Source organism: Cetorhinus maximus, chromosome 16, assembly GCF_964194155.1.
Source record: "Cetorhinus maximus chromosome 16, sCetMax3.hap1.1, whole genome shotgun sequence".
Lineage (NCBI taxonomy): Eukaryota > Metazoa > Chordata > Chondrichthyes > Lamniformes > Cetorhinidae > Cetorhinus > Cetorhinus maximus.
The window spans coordinates 32293828-32321596 of record NC_135894.1 but is presented as its reverse complement, the minus strand read 5'-3'; the positions used below and the strand labels follow the sequence as shown (position 1 = coordinate 32321596).

General features: G+C 45.1%; 1 protein-coding gene across 1 annotated transcript in view; it reads left to right on the top strand.

Annotated features, from left to right (window-relative positions):
* The window catches only part of spag17 (sperm associated antigen 17), a 342330-nt gene that overhangs the window by 155200 nt on the left and 159361 nt on the right, over window positions 1-27769 (top strand). Inside the window, exons 26-30 of the mRNA XM_078559611.1 lie at window positions 8845-9093; window positions 12519-12630; window positions 14934-15068; window positions 19427-19540; window positions 27268-27464. Coding sequence (XP_078415737.1) covers window positions 8845-9093; window positions 12519-12630; window positions 14934-15068; window positions 19427-19540; window positions 27268-27464 — 807 coding nt within the window. The remainder of the gene's footprint in view (window positions 1-8844; window positions 9094-12518; window positions 12631-14933; window positions 15069-19426; window positions 19541-27267; window positions 27465-27769) is intronic.

Here is a 27769-nt window from a genome sequence, read left to right as displayed (position 1 = left end):
AAAAAGGCATATGGGATCCTAGCCTTTATGAAAAGAGGGATAAAGTACAAAAGCTAAGTAGCTAATTTGAACCTTGTTAAAACACTGGTTCGGCCTCAGCTGGAATATTGTGTCCAATTTTGGACACCACAATTTTGGCAGGACGTGAAGGAAGGGGAGCAGAAATGATTTACAAGAATGGTTCCAGGGATGAGGAACATGGATAGATTGGAAAAGCTGGTATTGTTCTTTTTGGAGAAGAGAAGGTTGAGAAGAGTTTGATAAAGGTGTTCAAAATCATGAGGGGTCTAGACAGAATAGAGAGAAACTGCTAACATTGGTGAAAGGGCCAAGAACCAGAGGACATTGATTTAAAGTGATTGGCAAAAGAACCAAGATGACATGCAGAATTTTTTATTTCTGGTTAAAACCTGCAATGCTCTGCCTGTGAGTGTGGTGGAGGCAGATTCAAATGTGGCTTTCAAGAAGGAATTGGATAAGCACTTGATGGGAAAAAAATTGTTGGGCCACAGGGAAAGAACAAAGGAGTGAGATTTGCTAAATTGCTCTCTTGCAGAGAGCCAGCATAGACTCAATGGGCTCAATAACCTTTTTCTGTGCTGTAACCATTATATGATTCTAACCTATTTTTCTTATATCTGACTCTACTCATTCCTTTTCCAGGATCAACACCCTCAATATCAAAAATCACTCCACTCTTTCACAATTATTGAATCCCAAATGTTCTGCTCATGCCAGTTATATACTGCCTGATTATTAACCAATTTTCTACTAAATGATTTTCGTGATTTAAACAAGGTTATGTTTTAAGGGGAAATCTGAAGCACAGATGCCCAGTTTGAGTAAGAATACGTAATTTTTTTTGTAACCAGTAACATGACAGATTATTTTCTCATCAGTACCTTTTCAAGAATTAATATTAAAACTCCTCACTGACCCAGTTGATTTCATGTTTTTGTGTAATTGTCTCGGGCAATCCTCACACTGAAGGAGTTAGATTAATATTAGTATATAGCTGGATTTTCATATGGAGTCCAGTATTATAATTTAAACTTAACAGCTGGAAAATTCCTCAGATCAGAGATTCCTCATCTTTTATCACCAACCCTTACTAACTGGAAGTGCAATAGAATTTGCATTTATGCAAGTAAACAGAAATTCTGTTTCATTTCTTTGGAAGTGAAGTCCAGAGAATCCAGAGCACATTTGTTGCATTTCACAGCCACGAGTGTTGGCATCTTTCTTGTACCTTCCTGGTCCCAGGTCTCAGTTTTGAACCACTGTGTTGTACTGCATTAGCTGAATGGGTTCTCAATATTTGATTTACCACCTACCCATCCCGCTGTCCTTCCTTCTAGTGAATTGAATGAAATATTTTTCTTTTTGACAAAATAATGTTTATTATTGTTAGTCAAAATGTTGAATTAGACAAGTATTTGAGATTTTTCATAATTTCTCTTCTAGAATTCCCACTAAAGTAGTGAAGCTTCAACAATCATGCACATATTTTAAGAATCATATTTATGTCACTCTCCAAGAAATATCTGACTCTTTTATTCCCGTTTCCTTTTAAATCTGCTTTGAAATTTCACATGCTGGCACTGTTTTTGAAAGCATCCAAATTTTAAGAACAGCATTTTCATTTCCCTGGTACTTCCTCGGGGTCCCCCACCATATGAACATACGAATTAGGAGCAGGACTAGGTCACTTGGCTCTTCAAGGCTGCTCTGTCATTCAATAACATCATGGCTGATCTGATTGTAACCTCCACTCCACGTTCTTGCCTACCTCCAATAACCTTTCACCCGCTTGTTTATCAAGAATCAATCGAGCTCCGCCTTAAAAATATTCAAAGATTCTGCTTCCACCACCTTTTGAGGAAGAGAGTTCCAAAGACTCACGACCCTCTGAGATAAAAAAACCTCCTCGTCTCTGTCTTAAATGAGCGACACCTTAAGATGAATTTTCTGGTCGGCGCGCAGGGACAGGCCCACCATGCCGACGCTTAAAATGACGCGTGACGACGTCGGGCGTGCATCCCGACATCACCGCGCGCCATCACAATATTTCGGAAGGCAGGCACGCTATGGGTTCCGAGGCACGTCTGCCATTAATTAATGGGCCAATTAAGGCCCTTGAGGCAGCAATTGAAGACGATTTTTCGTCTTGCTGTGCCTCGCAACGGGCAGGCAGGTAGGCCACATTTTTAAAAACCTCATCCATGGGCGGGATAAGAGGGGTGAGTGGGCTCGTTAATGCGAGTTGTTAGTACTTTAGTTTATTACTTACTGCTACTTGCTTATGTGAACAGGACAACTTCATTTCGCGTCAGAGCTGCTTTGACAGAAAGAACAGGCTTCAGTTCAGGACTCTGGAGGAATCACAACACTTGGGGCCTTGCAGATATCAGACAGCCTTCCCTTACCCTGGGAATGGGGATTGTGGTCTCCGCTGGACGCACTTCCTCTGAGGAGGAAGAGAGGGCCAGAAGGGGGAGGAGGCCAGGAGTTCATATTCAGCCACCAGGGGAGCCACCTGTGGGAGGACAGGTGCAGGCACAAGGGGCGCAGGGCCAACAGGAAGTCCAAGGTGGAAGGAGCCGCAGAAGACATCACTATCCTGCTGCCGAAGTTTACAGGCGGCGATGCAGCTACCTCAATATGTTTGAGGTGCAGGGCCAAAGGAGGTGGGCGGAGGGGAGGGGGTGGGGGGGGCGGAGGGTGAGCGGGGGCAACCTAACTGCTGTGCTAAGTGACCCATGCCAACACGGTACTCACCTTCCCGATGGCAAGAGGTCGTTAAACTGCTTGCGGCACTGCATCCAGGTGCATCTCACCACATCGTGATGCCACCTCCTCCCATGCACGTTTTGTTAGGTGGGGGGGTCACTTCTTCCAACCCTTGGTACCAGGATCTCAGCGTGCTGCCACCTCTTCGAGGAGGGCAGTGAGGCACTCATCCAAGAACCTCGGGGCCGACTGCCCCACCTGACTGCCCCACCGACTGCCCTCCTGCCTGGCGTGCTCTCCAAGGACGTTCTCCATCATGCTTCTGACGGAAATCAGTGGCAGCCTTAGGACGGCTGCCTGCACCCTTTTTGAATAGACTGCCAAGGGACCCGGCAGTCATTGGCATCCTGCTGCCGCTGGCCCCTTCCCGCTGATCTGGGGAGCTGTGATTTACACTGGGCGGGCCTTAATTGTCCCACCCATGTAAAATGGCGGCGCAGAGCCAATCGTGGGTGGCGATCGGCTTCGTGCCTGCTCCCGCCGAGCCCACCCGCCATGCGAAAAATCCTGTCCCTTATTTTTAAACCATGACCCCTAGTTCTAGATTCTCCCACAAGAGTAAACATCCGCTCCACATCCCTTCTGTCAAGACCCCCTCAGGGGTTTCAATCAAGTCACTTCTTATAAACTCTTCCAAACTCCAGTGAATACAAGCCTAACCTGTCCAACCTTTCCTCATAAGACAACCTGCCCATTTTTGGTATTAGTCTAGCAAAACTTCTCTGAATTGCTTCTAACGCATTTACATTCTTCCTTAAATAAGGAGACCAATACTGTACACAGTACTCCAGATGTGGTCTCACCAGTGCCCTGTAGAACTGAAGTATGACCTCCCTACCTTTGTAATCAATTCTCCTCACAAATAATAACATTCATAGAGTCATGGAGTTATACAGCACAGAAACAGTGTCCATGCTGGCCATCAAGCACCTATCTATTCTAATCCCATTTTCCAGCACTTGGCCCATAGCCCTCTATGATATGGCATTTCAGGTGCTCATCTAAATGCTTCTTAAATGTTGTGAGGGTTCCTGCCGCTACCACCCCCTCAGGCAATGTATTCCAGATTCCAACCACCCTCTAGGTGAAAACATTTTTCCTCAAATCCCCTCTAAACCTTGTGCCCCTTACCTTAAATCTGTGCCCCCTGGTTATTGACACCTCTGCTAAGGGGAAAAGTTTCTTCCTATCTACCCTATCTATGCCCCTCATAATTTTGCATACCTCTTTCAGGTACCCCCTCAGCCCTCTCTGCTCTAAGGAAAACAACCCTAGCCTATCCAGCCTCTCTTCATAGCTGAAACACTGCAGCCAGGCAACATCCTGGTGAATCTCCTCTGCACCCTCTCCAGTGTAATCACATCCTTCCGATAGTGTGATTGCCAGAACTGCACACAGTATTCCAGCTGTGGCCTAACTAGCATTTTATACAGCTCCAACATAACCTCCCTGCTCTTATATTCTATGCCTCAACTAATAAAGGCAAGTATCCCGTATGCCTTCTTAACCACCTTATCCACCTGTGCTGCTGCCTTCGGGGATCTATGGACATGTACACCAAGGTCCCTCTGATCCTCTGTACTTGCTAGGGTCCTACCATTCATTTTGTATTCCCTTGTCATGTTAGTCCTCCCAAAATGCATCATCTCACACGCCTCAGGATTAAATTCCATTTGCCACTGCTCTGCCCACCTTACCAGCCCATCTATATTGTCCTGTAATCTAAGGCTTTCCTCCCCACTATTTATGACACCACCAATTTTCGTGTCATCTGTGAACTTACTGATCATACGTCCCATATTCACATCTAAATCATTAATATACACTACAAACAGCAAGGTTCCCAGCGACACCACTCATCACAGGCTTCCAATCTCAAAAACAACCTTCGACCATCACCCTCTGCCTCCTGCCACTAAGCCAATTTTGGATCCAATTTGCCAAATTGCACTGGATCCCATGGGCTCTTACCTTCTTGACCATTCTCCCTTGCGGGACCTTGTCAAAAGCCTTACTGAAGTCCATGTAGACTACATCAACTGCACTTCTCTCATCTACACAACTAGTCACCTCATCAAAAAATTCAATCAAATTTGTCAGACATGATCTCCCCCTGACAAAGCCATGCTGGTGATCCCTGATTAATCCCTGACTCTCCAAGTGAATATTAATCTTGTCCCTCAGGATTTTTTTTCCAATAGTTTCTCTACCACTAATGTTAGACTCACTGGCTGGTTTATCCCTACTACCCTTCTTGAATAATGGTTCCACATTTACTAACCTCTAGTCCTCTGGCACCTCTTCTGTGGCCAGAGAGGATTTGAAAATTATTGTCAGAACCCCTGCAGTCTCCACTTGTCTCACATAGCAGCCTGGGATACACCTCAGCCTGGGAATTTATCCACTTTTAAGCCCGCTGAAACTGCTAATACCTCCTCCCTTTCAATGCTAATTTGTTCAAGTATATCACAGACCACCCCTCCCTGATTTCTAACCTATATTGTCTTTCTCCATCGTGAACACAGATGAAAAGTAATTATTTAAAACCTCACCTACGTCCTCCGGCTGCACGCACAGATTGCCACTTTGGTCCCTAATGGGCCCTATTCTTTCCCTGGTTATCCTCTTGCCCTTAATATATTTACAGAATGCCTTAGGATTTTCCTTTATCCTGCCCGCCAGTATTTTATCATGCCCCCTCTTCGCTCTCCTAATTACTTTTTTAAGTACACTTTCTATACTCCTCTAGGGCTTCCGCTGTTTTCAGCCCTCTGTATCTGCCATAAGCCTCTTTTTTTCCCCCTTATCCAATCCTCTATATCCCTTGACATCCAGGGTTCCTTGGACATGTTGGTCCTACTCTTCACCTTTATGGGAACATGTTGACCCTGAGCTCTCACTATTTCCTTTTTGAATGACTCCCAGTGGTCTGATGTAGACTTTCCTACAAGTAGTTGTTTCCAGTCCACTTTGGCCAGATCCTGTCTTATCATATTGAAATCGGCCTTCCCCCAATTCAGGACCTTCATTTCCAGTCGATCTTTGTCCTTTTCCATAACTATCTTAAATCTTACAAAGTTATGGTCACTATCCCCGAAATGCTTCCCCAACTGACTCTTCTACCACTTGCCCGGCTTCATTCCCTAGCATTAGGTCCAGTACCATCCCTTTCCTTGTCGAATTTTCTACGTGCTGGCTCAAAAAGCTCTCCTGGGTGCAATTTAAGAATCCCGCCCCCTCTAAGCCTTTCACACTGAGACTATCCAAGTTAATATTTGGGAAGTTGAAATCCTCTACTATTATTACCCTATTATTTTTACACTTCTCTGAGATTTGCCTCCTCTATCTCCCCTATAGTACAATCCCAGCAAAGTGAGTGCCCCTTTTATGTTTTTAAGTTCTACCCATATGGCCTCATTTGAGGAACTTGCTAAGATACCATCCCTCCTTACTGCAGTAATTGACTTCTTCATCAATAGTGCGATGCCACCTCCTTATACGTCCCCCCACCCCCCATCACACCCCCCCCACCCCACCCCTGTCACGCCTGAAGATTCTATACCCTGGGATATTGAGCTGCCAGTCCTGCCCCTCCCTCAATCATGTCTTTGTGATAGCAACAATATCATATCCCCATGTGTTAATCAGTGCCCTGAATTCATCTGCCTTACTTGTAAGATTCCTTGCATTAAAATAGATGCAATCCAGCCTTGCATTATTCCCTTGTGCCTTAACCAGGTCTATACTTGCTCTGTCTTCCAGACTGACTTCGTTTCTCTTCTATATTTGGCTGTGCATGACCCTCTATTGTACCTCCACTCTGTATGCCATCCTCCTGCCAAATTAGTTTAAACCCCCCACAACAGCACGAGCAAATTTCCCTGCAAGGATGTTGGTCCCGTTCCAGTTCAGGTGCAACTCATCTGACTTGTACAGGCCCCACCTTCGCCAGAAACAACCCAGTGATCCAGGAAACTAAAGCCTTCCCTCCTGCACCACCTCTTCAGCCACGCATTCATCCTTTCTATCCTCCTATTCCTATGCTCACTAGCATGTGGCACAATGAGTAATCTAGAGACTACAACCATTGAGGTCCTGCTTTTTAACCTGCTACCTAGCTCCTTAAATCATCCCTCTTTCCACCTATGTTGTTGGTACCAATGTGAACCACAACCTTTGACTGTTCGGCCTCTCCCTTCAGTATGCCCTGCAGCTGTTCTGTGACATCCTGGACCCTGGCACCAGGGAGGCAATACACCATCCTGAAGTCATGTCTATGGCCGAAGAAGCGCCTGTCTGCACCCCTCACTATTAAGCCTCCTACCACTATTGCTCTTGCACTCTTACCCTTCCCTGCCCTTGTGCAGCTGAGCCACCCACAGTGCCATGAACTTGGCTCTGGCTGCAGTCTCTAGAGGAACCTTCGCCCTCACCGTTTTCCAACGCAGAAACACAGTTCTTGAGTGAGATGCACTCTGGGGCTTTCCTGGCTACTTGCCTGCCTCCCTTCTCCTCACTGGTGGCCACCCATTCCCTCTCTGACTACACTTCCTTAAGCTGTGGAGTGACCACATCGAAAAATATGCTATCCCTAACCCTCAGCCTCGTGGATGCACCGCTGTGTCTCCAGCTGACATTCAAGCTCTGAAACCCATTGCTCAAGCTGGTCAAGCTGGTGGCACTTCCTGCACATGTGGTCATTCAGACTGCCATGAGTGTCTGATAATTCCCACATGCTGCAGACTGTACAACACATGGGACTGAGCTCCCTTGCCATACTTTTTGTTTGTTTTTAATTAAAAGACTATTTCCTTAAATTTAAACCAAGTAGAAAACTATTACCTTCTGTAATGTCACTTTAAATTGGAATGAAAAACTTACCCACTACCTACCAATCAGCTCTCTACCTTGTCCTGACGTTACTCCTTTTGAATTCCAGCGCCACTGAGTGTCTGGGTGAGAACTATTTACTTGCTGTACCTGCATTCTATCCTTTTGTGATTCATGCATTAGGGCACCCAGATCCCTCTGAATCTCAAAGATCTGCACCCTTTCACCATTTAGATAATAAGCTTTTTTATTCTTCCTGCCAAAATAGACATTTTCACATTTGCCCATATTATACTCCATTTGCCGGATCCCACTCACCTAACCTATCTTATCCCTTTGTAGCCACCTTACATCCTCTTCACAACTTACTTGCCTACCTGTCTTTGTGTCATCAGCAAACTTAGCAACTATATCTTGCGTCCCTTCATCCAAGTCATTTATATAAATTGTAAAAAGTTGAGGTCACTGCACTGATCCCTGTGGTACACCACTTGTTACATCCCGCCGACCAGAAAAAGACCCATTTATGGCTATCCTCTGTTTTCTGTTAGCTAGCCAATCATCTGTCCATGCCAATATGTTACCCCCTGCACCATGAGTTTTTTTTTGTTTTTTTTTAAAAATATACTTTATTCATAAAATATCTGGAAGAACATTCCAAAACATTTTTTAAGCTTTTATTTTCCACAATGACCTTTGATATGGCACCTTATCAAATGCCTCTGGAAATCTAAGCACAGAACACCCAGCAGTTCCTCTTTATCCACAGCATCGGTAACTCCTTCAAAGAACTGCAATAAATTAGTCAAACATGATTTCCCTTTCACAAAACCATTTCATACCACCGCTTTGAATTTTTGGTAACTGGCCAGTTGCTGGTGGGATATGTACCTATGTCCTGTCAATCAATGTTTAAATTAGCTGAATCCAGAATTTCTGATAGGGTAAGGATTGGACAAACAGAGCTCCACTCTGCTGCACGTCCTGTGGTGAATTATGAGAGTCAAAATTTTAGGGTTAAAAGTCTAATTTATTCTTGATAATTCACTTTAACCAGTGGTGAAGTTTCAAACATGTCATTTTTAAAAAACCAGAATTTTCTGGTTGAAAATTGTTGTATTATATTCTCATATTATTACTCACTACAAAATATTGTTAGCCAGTTCAGAAGATGCAAATATTCTTATACATCCTTAATGTATTTACTGTTTTCCTGGTTCATAGGCTTGGAAGAAAGACCAGGAGAGGTTGAAAGAGGAGGAACAGAAAAAACAAGATAAAAAAGGCAAGAAAGACAGGCCAGTTAGCAAAAAGAAGGAAGAAAACGTACATCAATCGGAGTCAAAGTCAAGTAGGTTATCAAAGAAATCAATAATACAAGAAGGTAAACGCACCAAAGAAGAGCAAGAAGCATTTTCAGAAGCTGAGCCAGAAGCTAAGGAACCAGTTGCACCAATTAAGAAATTCTACCAGGTTTGCTATGTTTATTTACATTTACCAGAATTTTAACATACAAACCTGGAGATAAAATTACCAAAGTTGTTACAAATTAACATTGTGGAATGCAGGTGGGGAATCTTTTTTTCAGAATCTGCCTGATTTTCCACCTAAAGTGCTAGACCTTTGTTAAAGGCATAGAAGTACTTAATATTAACAAGTATCCTGAATTTCCCACAGATCTCAGTCCACCTACAGAAATAAAGGGAGCCAGGATTTCTGGCTGCCCATTAATTGCTCTGCTGACTGATGTTTCCTGGGGCGGAATTTTATGCCCCGTTGGGGTGGGGGAGGGGCTGTAAAATGCAGTAAGCCATTCAAAGGTCCGTTGACTTCAGCGGGACTGGAAAATCCTGCTGGTGGGAGGGGCCACAAAATTCCGTCCCTGAGATTTGGGCCATTACCATATTGAGGGTTGGCACTGAGGTCATTTAAAGTGCAGGAATTCTTTTCAAGATTTTCTTCCTCAAGGATTAGAGATTCTCACTTTGTCTGCATTATGGCTATCTCCATTTGATAGTTGGACAAAATAAATCGCTGTGCCTTAGAACTTCTGTAGCAGCAGTTTGAGCATTCAAGAAGAGCACCTCTCCTACTGACAAAGGCTTCTGTCACGAATCCCATGAATTTTTACATGTTCCATGATTTTTTCCTTTTATTCTTTCATGGGATGTGGGCAGCACTGACCAGGCCATGTATGTCATAAATGATCATCTGTCCTTTTTTACTAACAGGCAGCTTGATGTTCATTCTTGATCATGCACAACTTAGAATTATCAGAAAGCAAAGCTTGATTTTCTTTAAAAAATTAAAAAAATAAAGTTCAGGATTGAGATCATCAGGTTTTAAGTTACAGCCCAAAAGGAATATGAGAGAAGCAGATTTGTTGCCCATCCCTAATTGCCTTGCTAGGTCATTTCAGAGAGCAGTTAAGAGTCAACCACATTGCTGTGGGCCTGGAGTTACATGTAGGTCAGACCAGGTAAGGATGGTAGATTTCCTTCACTAAAGGGCATTAGTGAACCAGATGGGTTTTTACAACAACCAATGATAGTTGTCATGGTCGCCATTACTGAGACTAGCTTTGTATTCCAGATTTATTAATTGATTTTAAATTCCACCAGCAACCTTGGTGGGATTTGAACTCGTGTCCCCAGAGGATTAGCCTGGGCCTCTGCATTACTAGTCCAGTGACGTTACTACTACCCCACCATCTCCAGTTCCAAGAAGGATGAAACTGCATGAATACATACATGTGTTGAACTCCTACACAGACACCTGCAGACCTTGCACAGTGCTTTACGCAACCCAAATAACTGCAGATAACAATTGTATTTGGATAGCAACCTTCTTTATTAATGTGCAGACTTTTTGACGTATGAATAAGATGGTTATATAACTGGGGAAAAGCACAAGCTGGCTCTCCAATTTTAGTCAAAGTGGTTATTTGACTTCTAACTTCCCTCTGGCGGCCTTTAACATTAGGTGCCAGCAATGCATCCATGTTCTTTGCGCATTGCATTGCTTGGGCAGAAATGACGGGAAATGCATTGTATAATCACCGCATTATAAGACCATAAGACACAGGAGCAGAAATTAGGCCATTCGGCCCATCGAGTCTGCTCCGCCATTCAATCATGGCTGATAAGTTTTTCAACCCCATTCTCCCGCCTTCTCCCCGTAACCTTTGATCCCCTTACCAGTCAAGAATCTATCTATCTCGGTCTTAAATACACTCAATGACCTGGCCTCCACAGCCTTCTGTAGCAATGAATTCCATAGATTCACCACTCTCTGGCTAAAGAAGTTTCTCCTCCTCTCTGTTCTGAAAGGTCTTCCCTTTACTCTGAGGCTGTGCCCTCGGGTCCTAGTCTCTCCTACTAATGGAAACATCTTCCCCATGTCCACTTTATTCAGGCCTTTCAGTATTCTGTAAATTTCAATCAGATCCCCCATCATCCTTCTGAACTCCATCGAGTATAGATCCAGAGTCCTCAAACGTTCCTCATATGTTAAGCCTTTCATTCCTGGGATCATTCTCGTGAACTTCCTCTAGACCCTCTCCAGGGCCAGCACATCCTTCCTGAGATACGGGGCCCAAAATTGCTCACAATATTCTAAATGTGGTCTGACCAGAGCCTTATAAAGCCTCAGCAGCACATCCCGGCTTTTATATTCTAGTCCTCTCGAAATAAATGCCAACATTGCATTTGCCTTCCTAACTACCGACTCAACCTGCAAGTTAACCTTAAGAGAATCCTGGACTAGGACTCCCAAGTCCCTTTGCACTCCAGATTTCTGAATTCTCTCCACATTTAGAAAATAGTCTATACCTCTATTCTTCCTACCAAAGTGCATGACCTCACACTTCCCCATGTTGTATTCCATCTACCACTTCTTTGCCCATTCTCCTAACCTATCCAAATCCTTCTGCAGCCTCCCCGCTTCCTCAATACTACCTGTCCCTCCACCTATCTTTGTATCATCTGCAAACTTAGCCAGGATGCCCTCAGTTCCTTCATCTAGATCATTAATGTATAAAGTGAAAAGTTGTGGTCCCAACACTGACCCCTGCGAAACTCCACTAATCAACGGCCGCCATCCTGAGAAGGACCCCCTTATCCCCACTCTCTGCCTCCTGCCAGACAACCAATCTTCTATCCATGCTAGTACCTTGCCTCTAACACCATGGGCTCTTATCTTGCTGAGCAGCCTCCTGTGCGGCACCTTGTCAAAGGCCTTCTGGAAGTCCAAGTAGATAACATCCATTGGCTCTCCTTTGTCTCATTACCTCCTCAAAGAATTCTAACAGATTTGTCAGGCATGACCCCTTGATGAAACCATGCTGACTTTGCCCTATCTTACCATGCACTTCCAAGTATTCTGAAATCTCATCCTTAATAATGGACTCTAAAATCTTAGCAATAACTGAGGTCAGGCTATTCGGCCTTTAATTTCCCGTCTTTTGCCTCATTCCCTTCTTAAACAGGGGGGTTACATTAGCAATTTTCCAGTCCTCTGGGACCCTCCCTGACTCCAGTGATTCCTGAAAGTTCAGCACTAACGCCTCCACTATCTCTTCAGCTGTCTCCTTCAGACACCCAGCCATATTTAGACAGACATTTCCTGGCAGAAAATCCTAGAAATGACATGGTGATAGGGGATTTTCTGAACTACCATCCGCCTGATTTTTCTTCCTCCAACCATGCAGGTTATTGCCAGCAATTAAAATCGAAATTCTGGCCTCCAGCATCAAAGAGGGAAAATGTTCCATATACCAGTATTTGAAATCTCTTGCCTTGCTGAACACAAATTTACCAGAATTAATTTTTATATTGAGAACTACACAAACGCTCTTTGTTCCAGATTCAATAACTGTTACCTGTGCTAATTATTTGCAGTTTACTGGCTACAATTTTGGAAATGATTTAATTCGAGTATCTGGTGAAGTCAAGTCTCTATTCCCAGTTGATGGAGGGCACATTCGAGTGAAAATCACACAACTCTTGCATGGTAACTGCTTGATAAAACATGAATCCTCCTGTAATGAAAGATAACTACAGAACCAAATATATTTCTTACTGCCTAGACAATACAGCACAGTTCAGCAGCTGAAGTAAATAATCCATGAAATGCATGGAACTAACCCAATTATATTTAACATCTGGATCAGCAGGTTTTTCAGATACTGAGTCTGCAAACTTCTTATTAGGTGGAATTTTTTGCTCAGCGTTTGAGTGTGCGCCTGACCCACACAAGCGTGAAATAGCACGTGATGATGTCGGGTGAGCGTCCCGAAGTCATTGCGCACTCGCGCTGTATTTCGGTCGGTGGGTGCGCACTAAACTCGGAAGCGCGCCCGCCGACAATTAAAAGGGCAATTAAGCCCATTAACTGCGCAATTAACGGAGATTTTTCGCTGCCTTTCCAACATTACAGTTGGCGGGCGGGTGAATCGGCCAGGCGGCCTTTGCATTTTTCGGGAAACAGGATCCAAGAGCAGGATGAGGCTTCCGTCATTAAATAAAAAAATAAAAATCTATGGAGAGAATTTTCATCTTCCATATGCTCAGGTGACTGATTCTGATGTGTTGGCATTTTTTTCCAGATTTTAAAATTTTTTTATTGCATTTAAATTCCTTAGCTCCCTGAGGCAGCTCTCTGCCTTCAGGGAGCTTTCATTCTGCATTGTCCTGTGCCCTTGCTGACTTTAGCGCTTGCCATCCTCCCACCCCCACCCGGCAGTGCTGAGCTTCTCAGCATGTGCTTTACGCTGGCTGGCCGTTAATTGGCCAGCCAGCTTGAAATCGCAGTCGGAGGCCGATCGTGGTTGGGGGTCTGTTCCCCAGTTGCTCCAGGGCCCGCCGATTGCGGGAACCCACCAAACTAAAAATCTTAGCCTCTGCCTTAGCCATTAGCCTCTGCATTCTAAATCTTTAAAGTGCTCATATTTTATTATAGGCTAGATTTTGTGATCTTCACTAATCCTTTGTTTAAAACCATTTAATGTTTATGTTAAAATTGGTTAATGTTTGTGTAAAATAACATTGATTGGAAAATATAGGGTGTTATCTCATAATATGATAAGTACAGTCTCAACATTGTATTGCCCGGTACATTTAATGAGACCAACAAATTGAGTATATAGTGAAAGTAACTAATCACTGTATTTGTTAATCAATAAGGGCCCATTGGCTCATTACCAGGCCACTGAATTTTAATTTTAAAATCTAATTAGAAATAGTAAAACTCAATTTATGTATGATCTATCTCTGCTTCCTCCTGAGGTCCCCAGAATCAAAGATGCCAGTCTCCAGTCAATTTGGTTCACTCCACATAACATTAGGAAATGGTTGAGTGCACTGGACATGGCAATGCTACAAGCCTCGATAACATCCCAATTGTAGCTGCGCTGTAAAACTAGTCCGCCCCTAGCCAAGTTGTCCCAGTATGGCTACAACACTAGCGTCTACCTGACAATATTGAAAATTGACCCCACTGTGAACCTTAAAGGCTTCCGATGTTGCCCCAATGTAGGTGACCTTACCCATCATGTTGTCATGGAAGGAGGAGATCACATTGAACAACTGCAGTAGGTTAAATAGACTGCCTCTACTCAATGATCAAATGCCTTGGTGAGATTACTGAAGTCAATATATTGTGGTCTCCTTTGTCATGGCATTTCTCTTGAAGCTGCCGGACTGAGAAGATGATGTCAGTTGTAGATCTTACAGTTCTGAAACCACATTGGGATTTGATGCAGCACCACATAGGGGTGATCACAATACAGAGCCGTTTCTGGTGCTTAGTAACTGAGCAACCAATTACTGTGCACCAGAGTCCAGCTTCCACTTCTAGAAATCGGTGATTCAAGCATCCTGTGCTGTGTGAGATCCTCCTATGAGAGGTTACATTGGTACATGTTTTGAATTTAAACTTAAATTTTCTTTCAAGTTTTTTTAAAATTCCCCTGATGTACCTCTGACTATGCAAAGTTGCATTGGTTGGCTAACATTCCATTATTGGCTAACTGTCCTCCTGTACACTAATTTCCTTGTCACCTGCACCCCCACTATGTTTGGGAACTTCTACCTAAGAAAAATAGTGTAGACAGCCCTGTCTAAGAAATTTCCTGAGATTTTCCACCAAACATATGTCTGGAGATTGGGAGAATCCCATGGAAATTCTACTATACTAGGTCAGCTTTAAATACCCAATTCAAAGGATGTCAGTTTATCAAATATACCTTGTGTCCTTTAGACAACTGGAGTTTCTTCCAAAATTATTACAAAGTATATTCTTGCCTGTTTCAACAGGTTCAACAACTATTCAGGTCTGTGTAATGAAAGACAGACATCAGTTCTTCACCTACATCAAGGATCCCATAAAAAAATTGGATGACAGTGAAGAAGTTCCAACAGAAAAAGCAGGGTCTGAAAATTCTGAGACAGGTAATGAAGAAATTATGGGTGTATTTAATACTTTGGCTTTTAATGGACACAAATTAACATCATTATACTGCAAGAAGATGAATTGCAAATAATTTGTGATCTCATATTTGTTGGTGCAATGTTTTACTTGCAGAAATGCAGCCTTTTGATTCAAGTGCAGTTTCCCTACATTCTAGAAACAAATTTATTCCATGGGGCAGAATTTTCTGCCTACCAGGCAGGCGGGCCCGACCCAATCTCTGGTGGGTGTGGAGCCGATCCCCGCCGGAGAAGCAGGCTCTGCCACCAATTAAGGCCTGCGCAGCGTGACATCTGCCGGGAAGCGCTATGCGCTTCCTGTGCGGGCGGGGGCTGTATTCTCCAAAAGTGAGAGTGCGCTCTTTAGTGCATGTGCACGAAAGAGCGCACATCTCCCTGAGGTTAAGTGCTGCCTCAGGGAGATCACTGACACTTTTAAAAACGTTAAAAATAGAAAAAAAAATCCTTAACATGTCCCCCTCATGTGACAATGTCACATAAGATGGGACATATTCATAAATTACACTAAAACTTTATTGAACTTTTTAAATCCCTACATGAAACCTCATCCCGCCAGTGGATGAGGTTTCATGTTTTATCTGTTTGCCGCTGGGGCTCCTGGCCTGCTTGCCAACCTTAAGGTTAGATGGGCAGGTCCTTTTAATTGCTTCAATGATCCTGTCAATGGCCTCAGTTGGCCAGTGACAGGTTGGCGGGCCCGCAGCTGATTTTGCTGTGCCCCTGCCTTCCTGAAAATTTAAATGGGGCGGGATGACGTCGGGGGTTCCCCCCGACGTCATCCCGCGTCATTTTACGCGTCGGTGAGCGGGCCCCACCCCCTGCTCGCCGATGGCAAAATTCAGCCCCACGTTCCATATGTGCATATTGCTGTGATGTTGCTCTATCCCTCATAATTCTTTGACTGTTTAAATGCAGTTTAAGGACTTTATATTATTAAGTCACAATTACGATGAGGCAATTATTACTTACATCCCAGTTAATAGAGGCAGAAGAGCATCATGAAAACATAGGCCAGAATTTTTACCTCGGCAGGGGCGGGTGGGAGCGACCGGGAAGCTGACCACCGCCCGCAACCAGGGCTGGACTGTGATTTCACGGCCAATTAAGCGCTGCAGCGCACAGTGCTGCCTATGTGGGGGGGTGGGGGGGCAGGAGGGCGAGTGGGGAACTTTGTGCATGCGTGCCGATGTGCGCAGGAGAAGCTCCCTGAGGCACAGAGCTGCCTCAGGGAGATGAAGATATAAAAAATTAAAAATAAAGCACTTTAAGAAGTTAAAAAACATGTCCCCTCGCAGAGACATGTTAGAAATTAGTATGAACAATTTTTAATTTTTTTTTAATGGTGGATCAAAACCTCATCCCACACGTGGATGAGGTTTCGCAAAAAATGCAAAGGCAGCTTAGCCTTTTCGCCTGCCCGCCAATTATAAGGTTGGATGGGCAGCAAAAACTTTAATTCAATTAGATTGTTAATGGCCTTAATAAGCCTGTTAATTACTAGTGGGCCGCTGCCGACTCCTGTGCATGCGCACCCGCCGACTGGAATATCATGCATCATTTTACACTCGTTCGGGTCAGGCACACGCCCATCCGATGAGCTAAAAATTCTGGCCATAGTTTATATTTTCAATGAAAGTAGTTCCCTTGAATTTACTTGATGTGTCATATAAAGCAGAATATTACCAGAAGACGAGCAAGTTTCCTTCCTAATTGCCCTTCCTAAATTGCTCCTTGTCAAAGATTTTCTATATCAAGTAGAGAGTAAATCTCAATTAATTATGATATTCTAAGCTAGGTAATGACTACAGTTTCAGATCAATACCTTTTAAGAGATTTTTGTAAAAAGGATGCGGTGAATAAGTGTTGGTTTGCTGGCAGATAGGAAACAATTTGCCTTAGCTTATGGCCTGAATTTTACCTTTGGCGGGTGCGCTGGATTGGCAGGCCCGGGAGCAGTTGGGAATCATCCTGCTGACTGCGATCGGCTGCTGACTGTAATTTCACACTGGCTGCCCAATTAACTGCCAGCCAGCGTGAAACTCGTGCTGAAAAGCTCAGCGCTGCTGGGTTGGGGTAGGAAGAGGACGGGCGATGACATCATCGTGGTGTGGGTGAACGCTGCAAGAGAACTCCCTGAAGGCAGACAGCTGCCTCAGGGAGTTGCAGACCTCAAATGATTAAATAAAGGTTTAAAAAGCTGCAAAAACATGTCCATGCATCACAATCAAGCGCCTGAAAATATACCTCTTGAAATGCTGTCCACAGATATTTTTATTTTATTTCATTACGGAGATTTCATCCCGCCTTTGGATGAGGTTTGATGAAAAATATAAAGGTCACCTGGCCAATTCACTCATCCGCCAACCGTAAGGTTGGACAGGCCATGAAAAATCGGAGACAGTTGCACCATTAATAGGCTTAATTGCCCTTTTAATTGTCAGCGGGCACGCTTCCGACTTTTGCGCACGCCTGCTGAGCAAAATATCTCGCGACTGCTTGATAATGTCAGGAAGCTTGCTCGACCCCATGAATCTCATGGTATCAGGTCAAACATAGGTAAGGAAACCTGCTGATTACCACATACCAGCCGGCCTCAGCTGATAAATACCGCTTGGAGGAAGCACTGACAATGCCAAGGGCGCAGAATGTACTCTGGGTGGGGGACTTCAATGTCCATCTCCAAGAGTGGCACGGTAGCACCACTAGTGACTGAGCTGGCCGAGTCCTAATTGACATAGCTGCTAGACTGGGTCTGCAGCAGGTGGTGAGAGAAAAACATACTTGACCTCATCCTCACCAACCTGCCTGCTGCAGATGCATCTGTCCATGACAGAATCGGTAGGAGTGACCACCGCACAATCGTTGTGGAGACGAAGCCCCGCCTTCACATTGAGGATACCCTCCATCATGTTGTGTGGCAGTACCACCGTGCTAAATGGGATAAATTTCGAACAAATCTAGCAACTCAAGACTGGACATCTATGAGGTGCTGTGGGCCATCGGCAGCAGCAGCAGAATTGTACTCGAACATAATCTGTAACCTCATGGCCCAGCAAATCCCCCACTCTATCATTACCATCAAGCCAGGGGATCAACCCCGATTCAATGAAGAATGCAAGAGGGCATACCAGGAGCAGCACCTGGCGTACCTAAAAATCAGGCATCAACCTGGTGAAGCTATAACACTTGCGTGCCAAACAACATAAGCAGCAAGTTATATACAGAACCAAACGCTCCCACAACCAACAGAGCAGATCTAAGTTCTGCAGTCCTGCCCACATCCAGTTGTGAATGGTGTTGGACAATTAAACAACTCACTGGAGGAGGAGGCTCCACAAATATCCCCATTCTCAATGATGGGGAAGCCCAGCACATCAGTGCAAAAGATAAGGCTGAAGCATTTGGTACAATCTTCAGCCAAAAGTGCCGAGTGGATGATGCATCTCTGCCTCCTCCGGAGGTCCCCAGCATCACAGATGCCAGTCTTCAGCCAATTCGATTCACCACATAATATCAAGAAGTGGCTGAAGGCACTGGATACTGCAAAGGCTGTGGGTCCTGACAATATTCCGGCAATATTACTGAAGACTTGTGCTCCAGAAGTTGCCATGCCCCTGCCCAAACTGTTCCAGGACAGCTACAACACTGGCATCTACCCGGCTATGTGAAAAATTTTCCAAGTATGCCCTGTACACAAAAAGCAGGACAAATCCAACCCAACCAACTCAGTCTACTCTTGATCATCAGTAAAGTCATGGAAGGGGTCATCAACAGTAGTATCAAGTGGCACTTGCTTAGCAATAATCTGCTCACTGACGCCCAGTTTGTGTTCCGCCAGGACCACTCAGCTCCTGACCTCGGTTCAAACATGGACAAAAGAGCTGAACTCCCGAGTGAGGTGAGAGTGACTGGCCTTGACATCAAGTTCACATTTGACCAAGTGTGGCATCAAGGAGCCCTAGCAAAACTAGAGTCAATGGGAGTCAGGGTGAAAACTGCCAGCTAATCCCCACCATCCAAGATACTCCCAAAATCATAGGGGATCAACCTAAAAGGCCACAAAAATATTTAAATAAACTGACTTTGTATTCTCGTGCAAAGTCAGCTCTGCTCAGTGCTGTGCCTGACGCCACTGTAGCATTTTCGCCCCACTGTATCATAAAATTGTGCTGCAGTAGTTATTTCAAGTACTGCTGGATAATTTTAAATAGTATCTGAGTAACTTGAAGAGTAAAATGTTGGGCAACTAACATGGCAAAATCTGAACTGTTCTATTTTCAGGATAAGTATTTAATTCTGCAATTATCTCATCCCCGCAGAGGAGGAAAGGACACATGTACCCATCAACAAGTTTAGATCATTCTCAGCTATCCTCGATGATGGAATAACTATAAGTCTCAGCAAACATCCTCCTTCAAAAGAACAGAAAAAAGGTGAAGTAATAAGAAATTAAAGTGCAAAATGCAATTGATTTCTATTAAGTGAATAAGGATTTGGCACAATAGAATACACAGAATGAGCTACCTAGAAGAATGTCAGAAGACTGTGTACTGAAAATATATTGCGTTATTTTACTAACAGCAGATTTTACCTATATGATCAAGAAATGGATTGCATTTAATATATTAATGTCATGAATTATACATTAATTTATTATTTTGTAAGTACATGTGCAATTTATAAAGTGTTAAACACCAAGTTTCAGCATTCTTTTCTGCCCCCCAGTGTAATGAAATGAGTGATTAAATCTTATTTGCATAACACATTTAAGAGAATAGTAATAAAAACAGAAAGTGCTGGAAAAACTCCAGCAGGACTGGCAACATCTGTGGAGAGAGAAACAGAGTTAATGTTTTGAGTTGAAGATGACTCTTTGACCAAAGAAGAATCATATTCAACTCCAAACATAAACTCTGAGCAGAATTTTCCAATCCTGCCTGCAGCAGGTTTTGTGGTGGGCGGAAGCAGAAAATTCAGAGAGAGGCCAAAATCAGATTCCTGCCAGCGGGAAAACAGTTTGGAATTTTCCCCTCACCCCTTTCATGGCAGATTGAAGGCGGGCCCAGTTTCCCGCTGATGAATGTTGGGAATGCCATTTGCATGCGTTACCATGTCATGAATGCTCATTAAATATGCAATTCGCCAAAATCACATTCCACCTTCCAATCTTGCATCATGGCAGCGGGAATTTAGACTGGCCTAAAGGACATTTGGAAATGAATGACGTGCATCGGTCTGCCCTCACGTTGCTCATGGCTTTGAGTTGAGTGCAACATTCAAAGCCTACCTGCAACAGCGCTGCACCAGTTTCTTAGCAATGACATTGTAATGCCATAATGGTGGGCGTGTAGGGTTGGTCTGTTCATGTTGGGGGCCTCCATACTCCGGGAGGACACCGTTGTGCAGTGGCTCTCAGGCAGGGTTGCACCTTGAAACAAAGACCAGCATTGTGACTGGAGGGTGGGTGAAGGGGAATGACGGAGACATGGAGGACAATGGGGTATGGAGGGGTTGGAAGGAGGGGAAAAGGATGACGGACACATGGGGGAGAATTTTCTCCCCGTCGGAAGGGTTGGACGGGACCAGGCGCGGGCGGGCATGCAACCGATTGCCGCCCGCGATTGGCTGCGCACCACCATTTTACATGGGTGGGCCAATTAAGGCCCGCCCAATGTGACGTGCACCCGGAAGCACTGAACGCTCGCTATGTTGGAGGGGGGAGAAGGCTGATTCAGGGCTTGTGGTCTTTCGGTTGGACAGGCAGCTCAGTTAATTATTTTAATTGCAGTTAATTATTTTAATTGGTGTTTAAATGGCCTTAACTTTGACAGTTTGGCGGGTGCGCAGCCAACTCCGGTGCGTGCCTGCCGAACTGAGGATCTGAATGACGCGTGGTGATGTCAGGACGCACGCCTGACGTCACCACGCATCATTTTACGCATCAGCGAGTGGGGCCTATCCCCCACTTGCCAACCCGAAGATTGGGGGTGGGGGGGCAGGCAATGGGGTATAGAAGCTGGGGGAAGAGGGCAATCGATGGCAGGCAGAGAGGAGACAAAGGGTGGGGAAGCTGGAGCCCAACATGGAAGGCTAGAATGCAGGCACACAAGGGGTTGGACGGGAATCGAACTGTATGAATCGGAGGGGATGTATGCAGACTCTAGGATAGAAAGGGGAGTTTGTGTTGGTGTGGCACAAGAGGAATGGGTAGCACAAGACTTATGGAGAGGTGTGTTGGGGGGGAAGGAGGGACTGTGTTGTGATCAGTCATGAGGGAACTGGGGAGCACATTGAAAGACCATTGTAGTTTCCTGGCCTGGGGCCAAGTGGTTGAAGTGAGAGATTAAAGGCAGTTCTGGGGCTTTGTGCACCTCACAGTCAGGATGAGAGACTAAAGGCTGTGCCACAGCTTTGCAGGCCATGTTACAGGGCTATGCATGGCACACACGTCATACTCTCGCCCCAGGGAGGGGCAAGACCTGTGTGCTCAATTGGGATAAGGCACAGCTTGGTGTGCAGGGCGTGTTCACAGTTGGTGGCGATGGGCTTGTCTGGCTCAATACTGGGCTGCAGGTGGGATGGTTATGGTTAGGGGAGGCATTTGCAGCCTGTAAATGGAGAAAACGTAATAAGTTGGGGGGGGCTCTCCTCTGTATGTGACTGTGCACCCAGCCTTGGGATGGAGAAGGGTGAGATCTATATGGGGCATGAGGACATCAACAATGATGGGTTCAGGAGGAGGGTTGGAATGTCCACCACAACAACAGTGGGATCCAGGGTTTATGGGGGAAGCTGGAGAATAACCGAATAGAGATCTACCTGAACGTCGTGAGGTTCCAGGAAAATTGGAGGAACCCAAATGCTGACAGGGTAGGGTCAAAGCTGGTCTTAAAATAAAAATGGAGCACCACCATCTTGAAAGCACCAAGTATTGGTGCAATTTGAACTCCAAACTGGAAAAGATTCTGCCAAGTTAAGGTCTGAGGTCGGGAGGAGCGAAAACTTTTTTGACAACATTGAAATAGAGTCAGAGCTGAGAGAAAAGAGGAAGACTTCCTCAAGAAGGTGCCATTGGAGCTAATGCCTTTTGGTGCACATTAACAAGGACGGCAGGAGTCATTAGCTTCGCAATATAGTTGCTCCATTTGAGCATTAACAGAGGGGAATGTGGTAATGGAAAATGCAGTAAGGAGGCATATCTGCCGGATCATCAATGAATTAGCATGGATAATGGGCCAAAAGGGCGTGCAGTCATTGATCGTTTGCAAGTTAACTTAATCAGTTTGCCAGATCAGAGATTGCAGGAGTGCTTTTGGTAAGGTAGCACATTTCATGAATGCGTCCAAACTTCTTCCAACATCTGTGGGATTGAGATGTCAAGTATCAGGGTTGGCATCCTGGTCACCTGGAGCTTTGAGTTTGGGCCTTAGCTACAGGGCCATATCAGCGACAAGCCAGTAGTGCAGATGCAGCTCTCGGACATTACAGTGGCTTTCTGTTTGCAAGTGGGACTTTTACTATATTTGCCTAGTATTCATTAATCCGTTGCATCTATGAGTCCACAGGGAGAAGGAAGATTGAATAATGGAGCCTGAACTCAATGCTGCCGCCTTGATGGCACTGATCCAATTGGGGAGGAGAAGGAGGACGACCCGGTGCCGCCTAGCGCAATTTCAAGGGAAGGCCCCGCTTGAAGTCCAGGGGAGCCTCAGCAAGAACCAGAGGATGAGGAGACTCACACGACCAAGAGTCTACCAAAGAAGACTTTCCTATCTGGAGATCAGCAAAAGACAATGCTGTGCACACCTGTTCTTGTCCTGAGATGTGATGGATCATATCTGCCACATTCTGTGGGAGGATCTAACACCCCATGGACTCGGAGGACAGCCCGGGCCAGTGGCGCTGAACGTCACCGCTGTGCTCAATATCTTTGCCTGTGGATCGTTCCAGGGATCCACGGGGGACCTATGTGGGATCTCACAGTCCTCCATACATAAATGTATCAAGGAGGTGACAGATGCCCTCTACAGTAAGGTTTATCATTATGTGAAGTTCACAGTTGATGAAGCTAGCCAAGCTGCTAGATTTCATTGGTTTGCAGCTATCTTAGGCTTCCCTAGAATACAGGGTACAATCGATTGCACACATGGCATTGAGAGCTCCATGGCAGCAACGCCTGATGTTCATTAACAGGGAAGGGTCCCACCCTCTGGGTTCAACTTGTGTACAATCATTAGAAGCACATCGTTTATGGGGGCACCTGGGGGTTCCCATGATTCAAACATCCTGAGTCACTCCCAGGTGCCTCACATAATAAAAAGGCCTCAGCGATTAAAGGGCTGGCTGCTTGGGGATAAGGGGTACTCGCTGAAACGATGACTCATGACACCCTTGCATTGTCCTCAGAGAGCCTCGGAGGAGAGATACAACGCAGCGCATAGCTCCACATGATCCATCATCGAGCAGATCATTGCGTCCTAAAGATGTGCTTCTGATGTTCAGACCACTCAGGTAGGGGTCTGAGGCACTCTCCACAAAGGATTTCCCGCATAATCGTGGTCTGTTACGCTCTGCACAATCTGACGCTTCAAATGGGGGAACCCTTGCCAGATGGAGACATGGAGGAGGATGAGAGCTCCTCGGATGATGAAGAGCAGGAAAGGGAAGAACTGAAGAAGGAAATGAGGGTCAGCTTCCATGTGCCGATGCTTTTGAAGAATCATGATGTGGATGACATGTCCATGCCACATTGATAGCCACAAGATTCCAGGAGGAGTAAGATGCAGACAATGGGAGACAGTCACATTCCTCCTGTCCCTTGGTGCCATGCCAGTACACTGAAAGGCCTCTACAACCATTAATATTGAGAGCCAGTTCAGCATTCAGACTTGTACCTTCAACCCTCATTATTCACCAGGCCCTAATCTTTGGAAAGGTCAGCGGCAAACCCTATATCCGTGTGCTCCGGGAAGTGAAAGTCAGGTCATCAGCGCAAATGCTGTGTCAAAGGATTTGATGCAGTTATCATCAACTTGATGAGAAACTTTTGGAACACTGAGATGCGCGCATAGTTGGGGAGATCTTCATGGCTTCAGGCCTTGTGCTTTGGCACTACCAGTGAAGAGATACAATTACAGCTAACCCTCTTTCGCTATTGAACAGGCCTAACTCCATGTTGTCTTGTAAGGAGTGGAGGTTACTAAGGCATTTTGCAAACACATCCAATAAAGATTTTAATACAAGGGTTGAGTAACTATCATGAGTCAGGTATTCATCACATGAATATGAGTCTCTCAAAGAGAAGTGAGCACTGAGTAGGAGCATGGCTTACCCTCACAATAAGAGGGCACATAGATTCATATGCACAACACTTTCAAATGACAAGATCATTCTCATGAACAGCAAATATATTTACAAATGTGCATGATATATACAGTAATTGAACATTCGTAACCCAGAAGTGATGTCAAAATTTCTTAATTTTCTTAACCGTACCGCTACACCTGGGTGCAGCCCGACATCCACAGCAGAGGTGGAGGCAGCTTGCTGACTTCTATGTCTTGTTGCCTGAGGTGACCTTGGCAGATGTCCTCTGGAGACCCGAGGCCCAGAGGGTCCCAGCCTTATAAGGGTGTCCTGCTCAAGGGGCAGATGCAACCTCTTCATCCTGACCAGTTGGAGTTGATGGGGCGGCTGGATGCTTTTAGACTGTCCTGTGCGGAGACCGCCGGGGTGTCTGGTCGATGCTTGTCCTCCCTGTGAGTCCCCAAGGGTCCCTCCCTGATTCTTTGAGAAGGGACAACTGGAGGGAGGTCGAGGTGCCCCACCCCCCTCTTGCCTAGCCACTGATGGATCCCACCAATACATACAGTGATGGAGTGCAACTCCAAGTACAAATCTGGCAGGATCTGCTCGACCATGGTCTCCAAGGCTGCTGCCACCCTCCCCATGATGACCTTAAGGTGCTCGCATGGCGGAGCCATGACATCAGACAAAACATGGATGGACTCCTCTATTCGTCACTCTAGTCTGCTCACTGCCTCTCACAGCTCTACCTGATCTACCTGTCGATGCATCTCCAGCATGTTTTTGGCTGCAGCTTGCGGAGGCTCATCATCTGACTCAGACTCAGCAGGTGCCTGATCTCCAGCAGTTCTTCGACTGCTAACTGGTGGAGGGTGCAGATGAATGCAGTGATGGGTCTTCTTCAGGTGGCTCCTCAGCATCCTCCTCTGAGGTTGTTCGGGGCTGGGGTTTATGTTGGCCCTGCTGTTGTGCCTGGACCTGCCGGTAAATTTAGTTCATGAATTGGCTGAATACAAGATTGTATGTAACTCACTGTGAATGTTAGGATGTGATCAACTCATGGAGGGCTTATCCACAGTGGCTTGCTGGGAGAGGCCAATCTCACCTTCACCACAGGGGCGATCTCTTTCCTTTCCTGCCAACTCAGCGGCATTGTCCTCGAAGGGAGTGAGCTCCAGTATGTTGGCCGTCCACTCCTCCCGTCTAGGATCTCTCCCTCTTGTTGTGGGCAAGCTTGACCTGCATGAAGACAAATGGATGGAATGCGATAAGAAGGGATGGAGTAGAGATTGGGAAGCCAGCATGCCTCCTGTGTGTAGTGAGCCCTCCCAGTAGGGGCTCAGGATGGAGTTTGTGCAGCATGGTAGATGAGCTGCTGGTGATGTTAAAGTGTCCGTGAGACAATCAGTGCTGATGTGTCCCCCGCTAATATTGTGTGAGATTCCTGTGTAGTGTAACCCTTTGAGTGCATGATGCCATGATGAGAGTGTGAGATTGGAGTGAGCTGAGAGTTGACTTACCCTGGAGGAGTGGCTGAGATCACCCTCTTCCTGCTCTGTATGGCATTTCTGGGCCGGGTGCCAGATGAGCTGACCTCCCTTGCGACTGCCTCCCAGGCCAGTGAGGTGAAGTTGGTAGGTTTCCTGGAGCCATCCCTGTTGTTGGTGTACTCAAATTAACAAAGCCTCGAGGGAGTCATGGCTAAACCTCAGTGTGACAGTCTTCTTGGTCTTGGGGGCCATCTCAGGACGTGCAAAACACACAGCTGGGCTGGAGAGAGTAAATGTGCTTGTTTGGTATTTAAATATGGCGCCTGGACCTTCGACCCCATTAGGTAACAACAGGGCGGGCGAATCAGTTCCTGACCCATCATGTGATTCAGAGAGATACACACCTATGCATACTTAATTGTCTTCCGAGCATGAAATCCGGCATGATTTCCCACCACTCTGACCAGCGGGAAATGTACTGTGAAATCCACCCACCACGGCACTTAGTTTCAAAAATGGCAAGTTCCATCCCCTGTTTCTCTCTCCACAGATGCTGCCAGACCTACTGAGTTTTTCCAGCACTTTCTGTTTTTACTTCAGATTTCCAGCATTCACAGTATTTTGTTTTTATTTAAGAGAATGGAAAACCATTGAGCACATTTCCGAGCTGTTTAATGGGTTAACCCTTAATGGGTTTTTAATCCATGTGTTTAGACAGATAATATTGTTGGTGTAGGCGCCAGCATAAGGTATTAATTTTGCAGTTCAGCTAGCTAATCCTTGCAGCTAAGGGAGAGGTTAGCCTTTACCTCATTATTGTTTTCTGGAAAAGTCAGTTAGAGGTAGCTGGAGAGGTTTGGCATTTTAGTTAATGAGAAGATTATGAGGCTCCAAGCTGAGGCATGTATACCGAGATACACCCAGTGAGGAAAAAGGCTAGTGCTAATTAAAGAATTACAACTTGAGCAAGTTTTAGTCTATAATGGGGATAAAGCCATGTATTTTGTTACATGGGTGGTAGAGTGGTAGGGAATTGATTAAATGTCACTATTAAAACTATCTTCTGTTCATTTATGTATTTTAACTAAAATAAACCAAACGGCCTTGTGTGACCAGAGTGTGTTTTAGTGCATGTTACAAAAAGATATAAGAACACACATGTAACAAGTGACCGATTTTTACAATCCCTTTGCCACAATCTAGCTTTTCAGATTGTAGGGTACAGGTAGTCTGCAGTGACGATGAGTAGTGTAGAATATGTGCTGTACACCCATGAAATTTATAGTATTCAGAATAAACAATGATACTGTGCGTAGGGAACAGTATCATACACACACACCCACTATTAAAAATTCTTTTTATAGAGGAGGAAGATCCAATACTAGCTGGTATTTTAAATATCCCACCTATCCAAGTGCTTTCACCAGTTCCTGAAAGCACTTCTCCATCTACTGGTAAGCCGGATAAGTCCGCCAAGAACAAAAACTCTTTCTCGGCAAAGGGCAAGCAAAAGAAGGAACCTGGTACAAGTCCAGAACCAGAACAACCAAAAGAACAAAAGGTATATTTTGCATTTATCATACTTTGTGTGTTATTGATATCTTATTCAGATCACTCAAAACAATCACTAGGGTGTTTCACTCTTTTAAACGATCTTTAAGGTGTTTCCTGAACAATATTGTCAGTTCCTCTGCTATCATAACTAATAATCAGGCCTGTTCCAACAATATATAAAAGATGTTCCAAATTCAAAGAATGAAAAAGGCCCAATTGGATAGGTAAATTCTTACTTTTTGATCAGCTACAGCAGCGTGGAAGGTAATAGTCAGCCCATTGCTTTTCTGTGAATGTAATCCATGCTTCCTT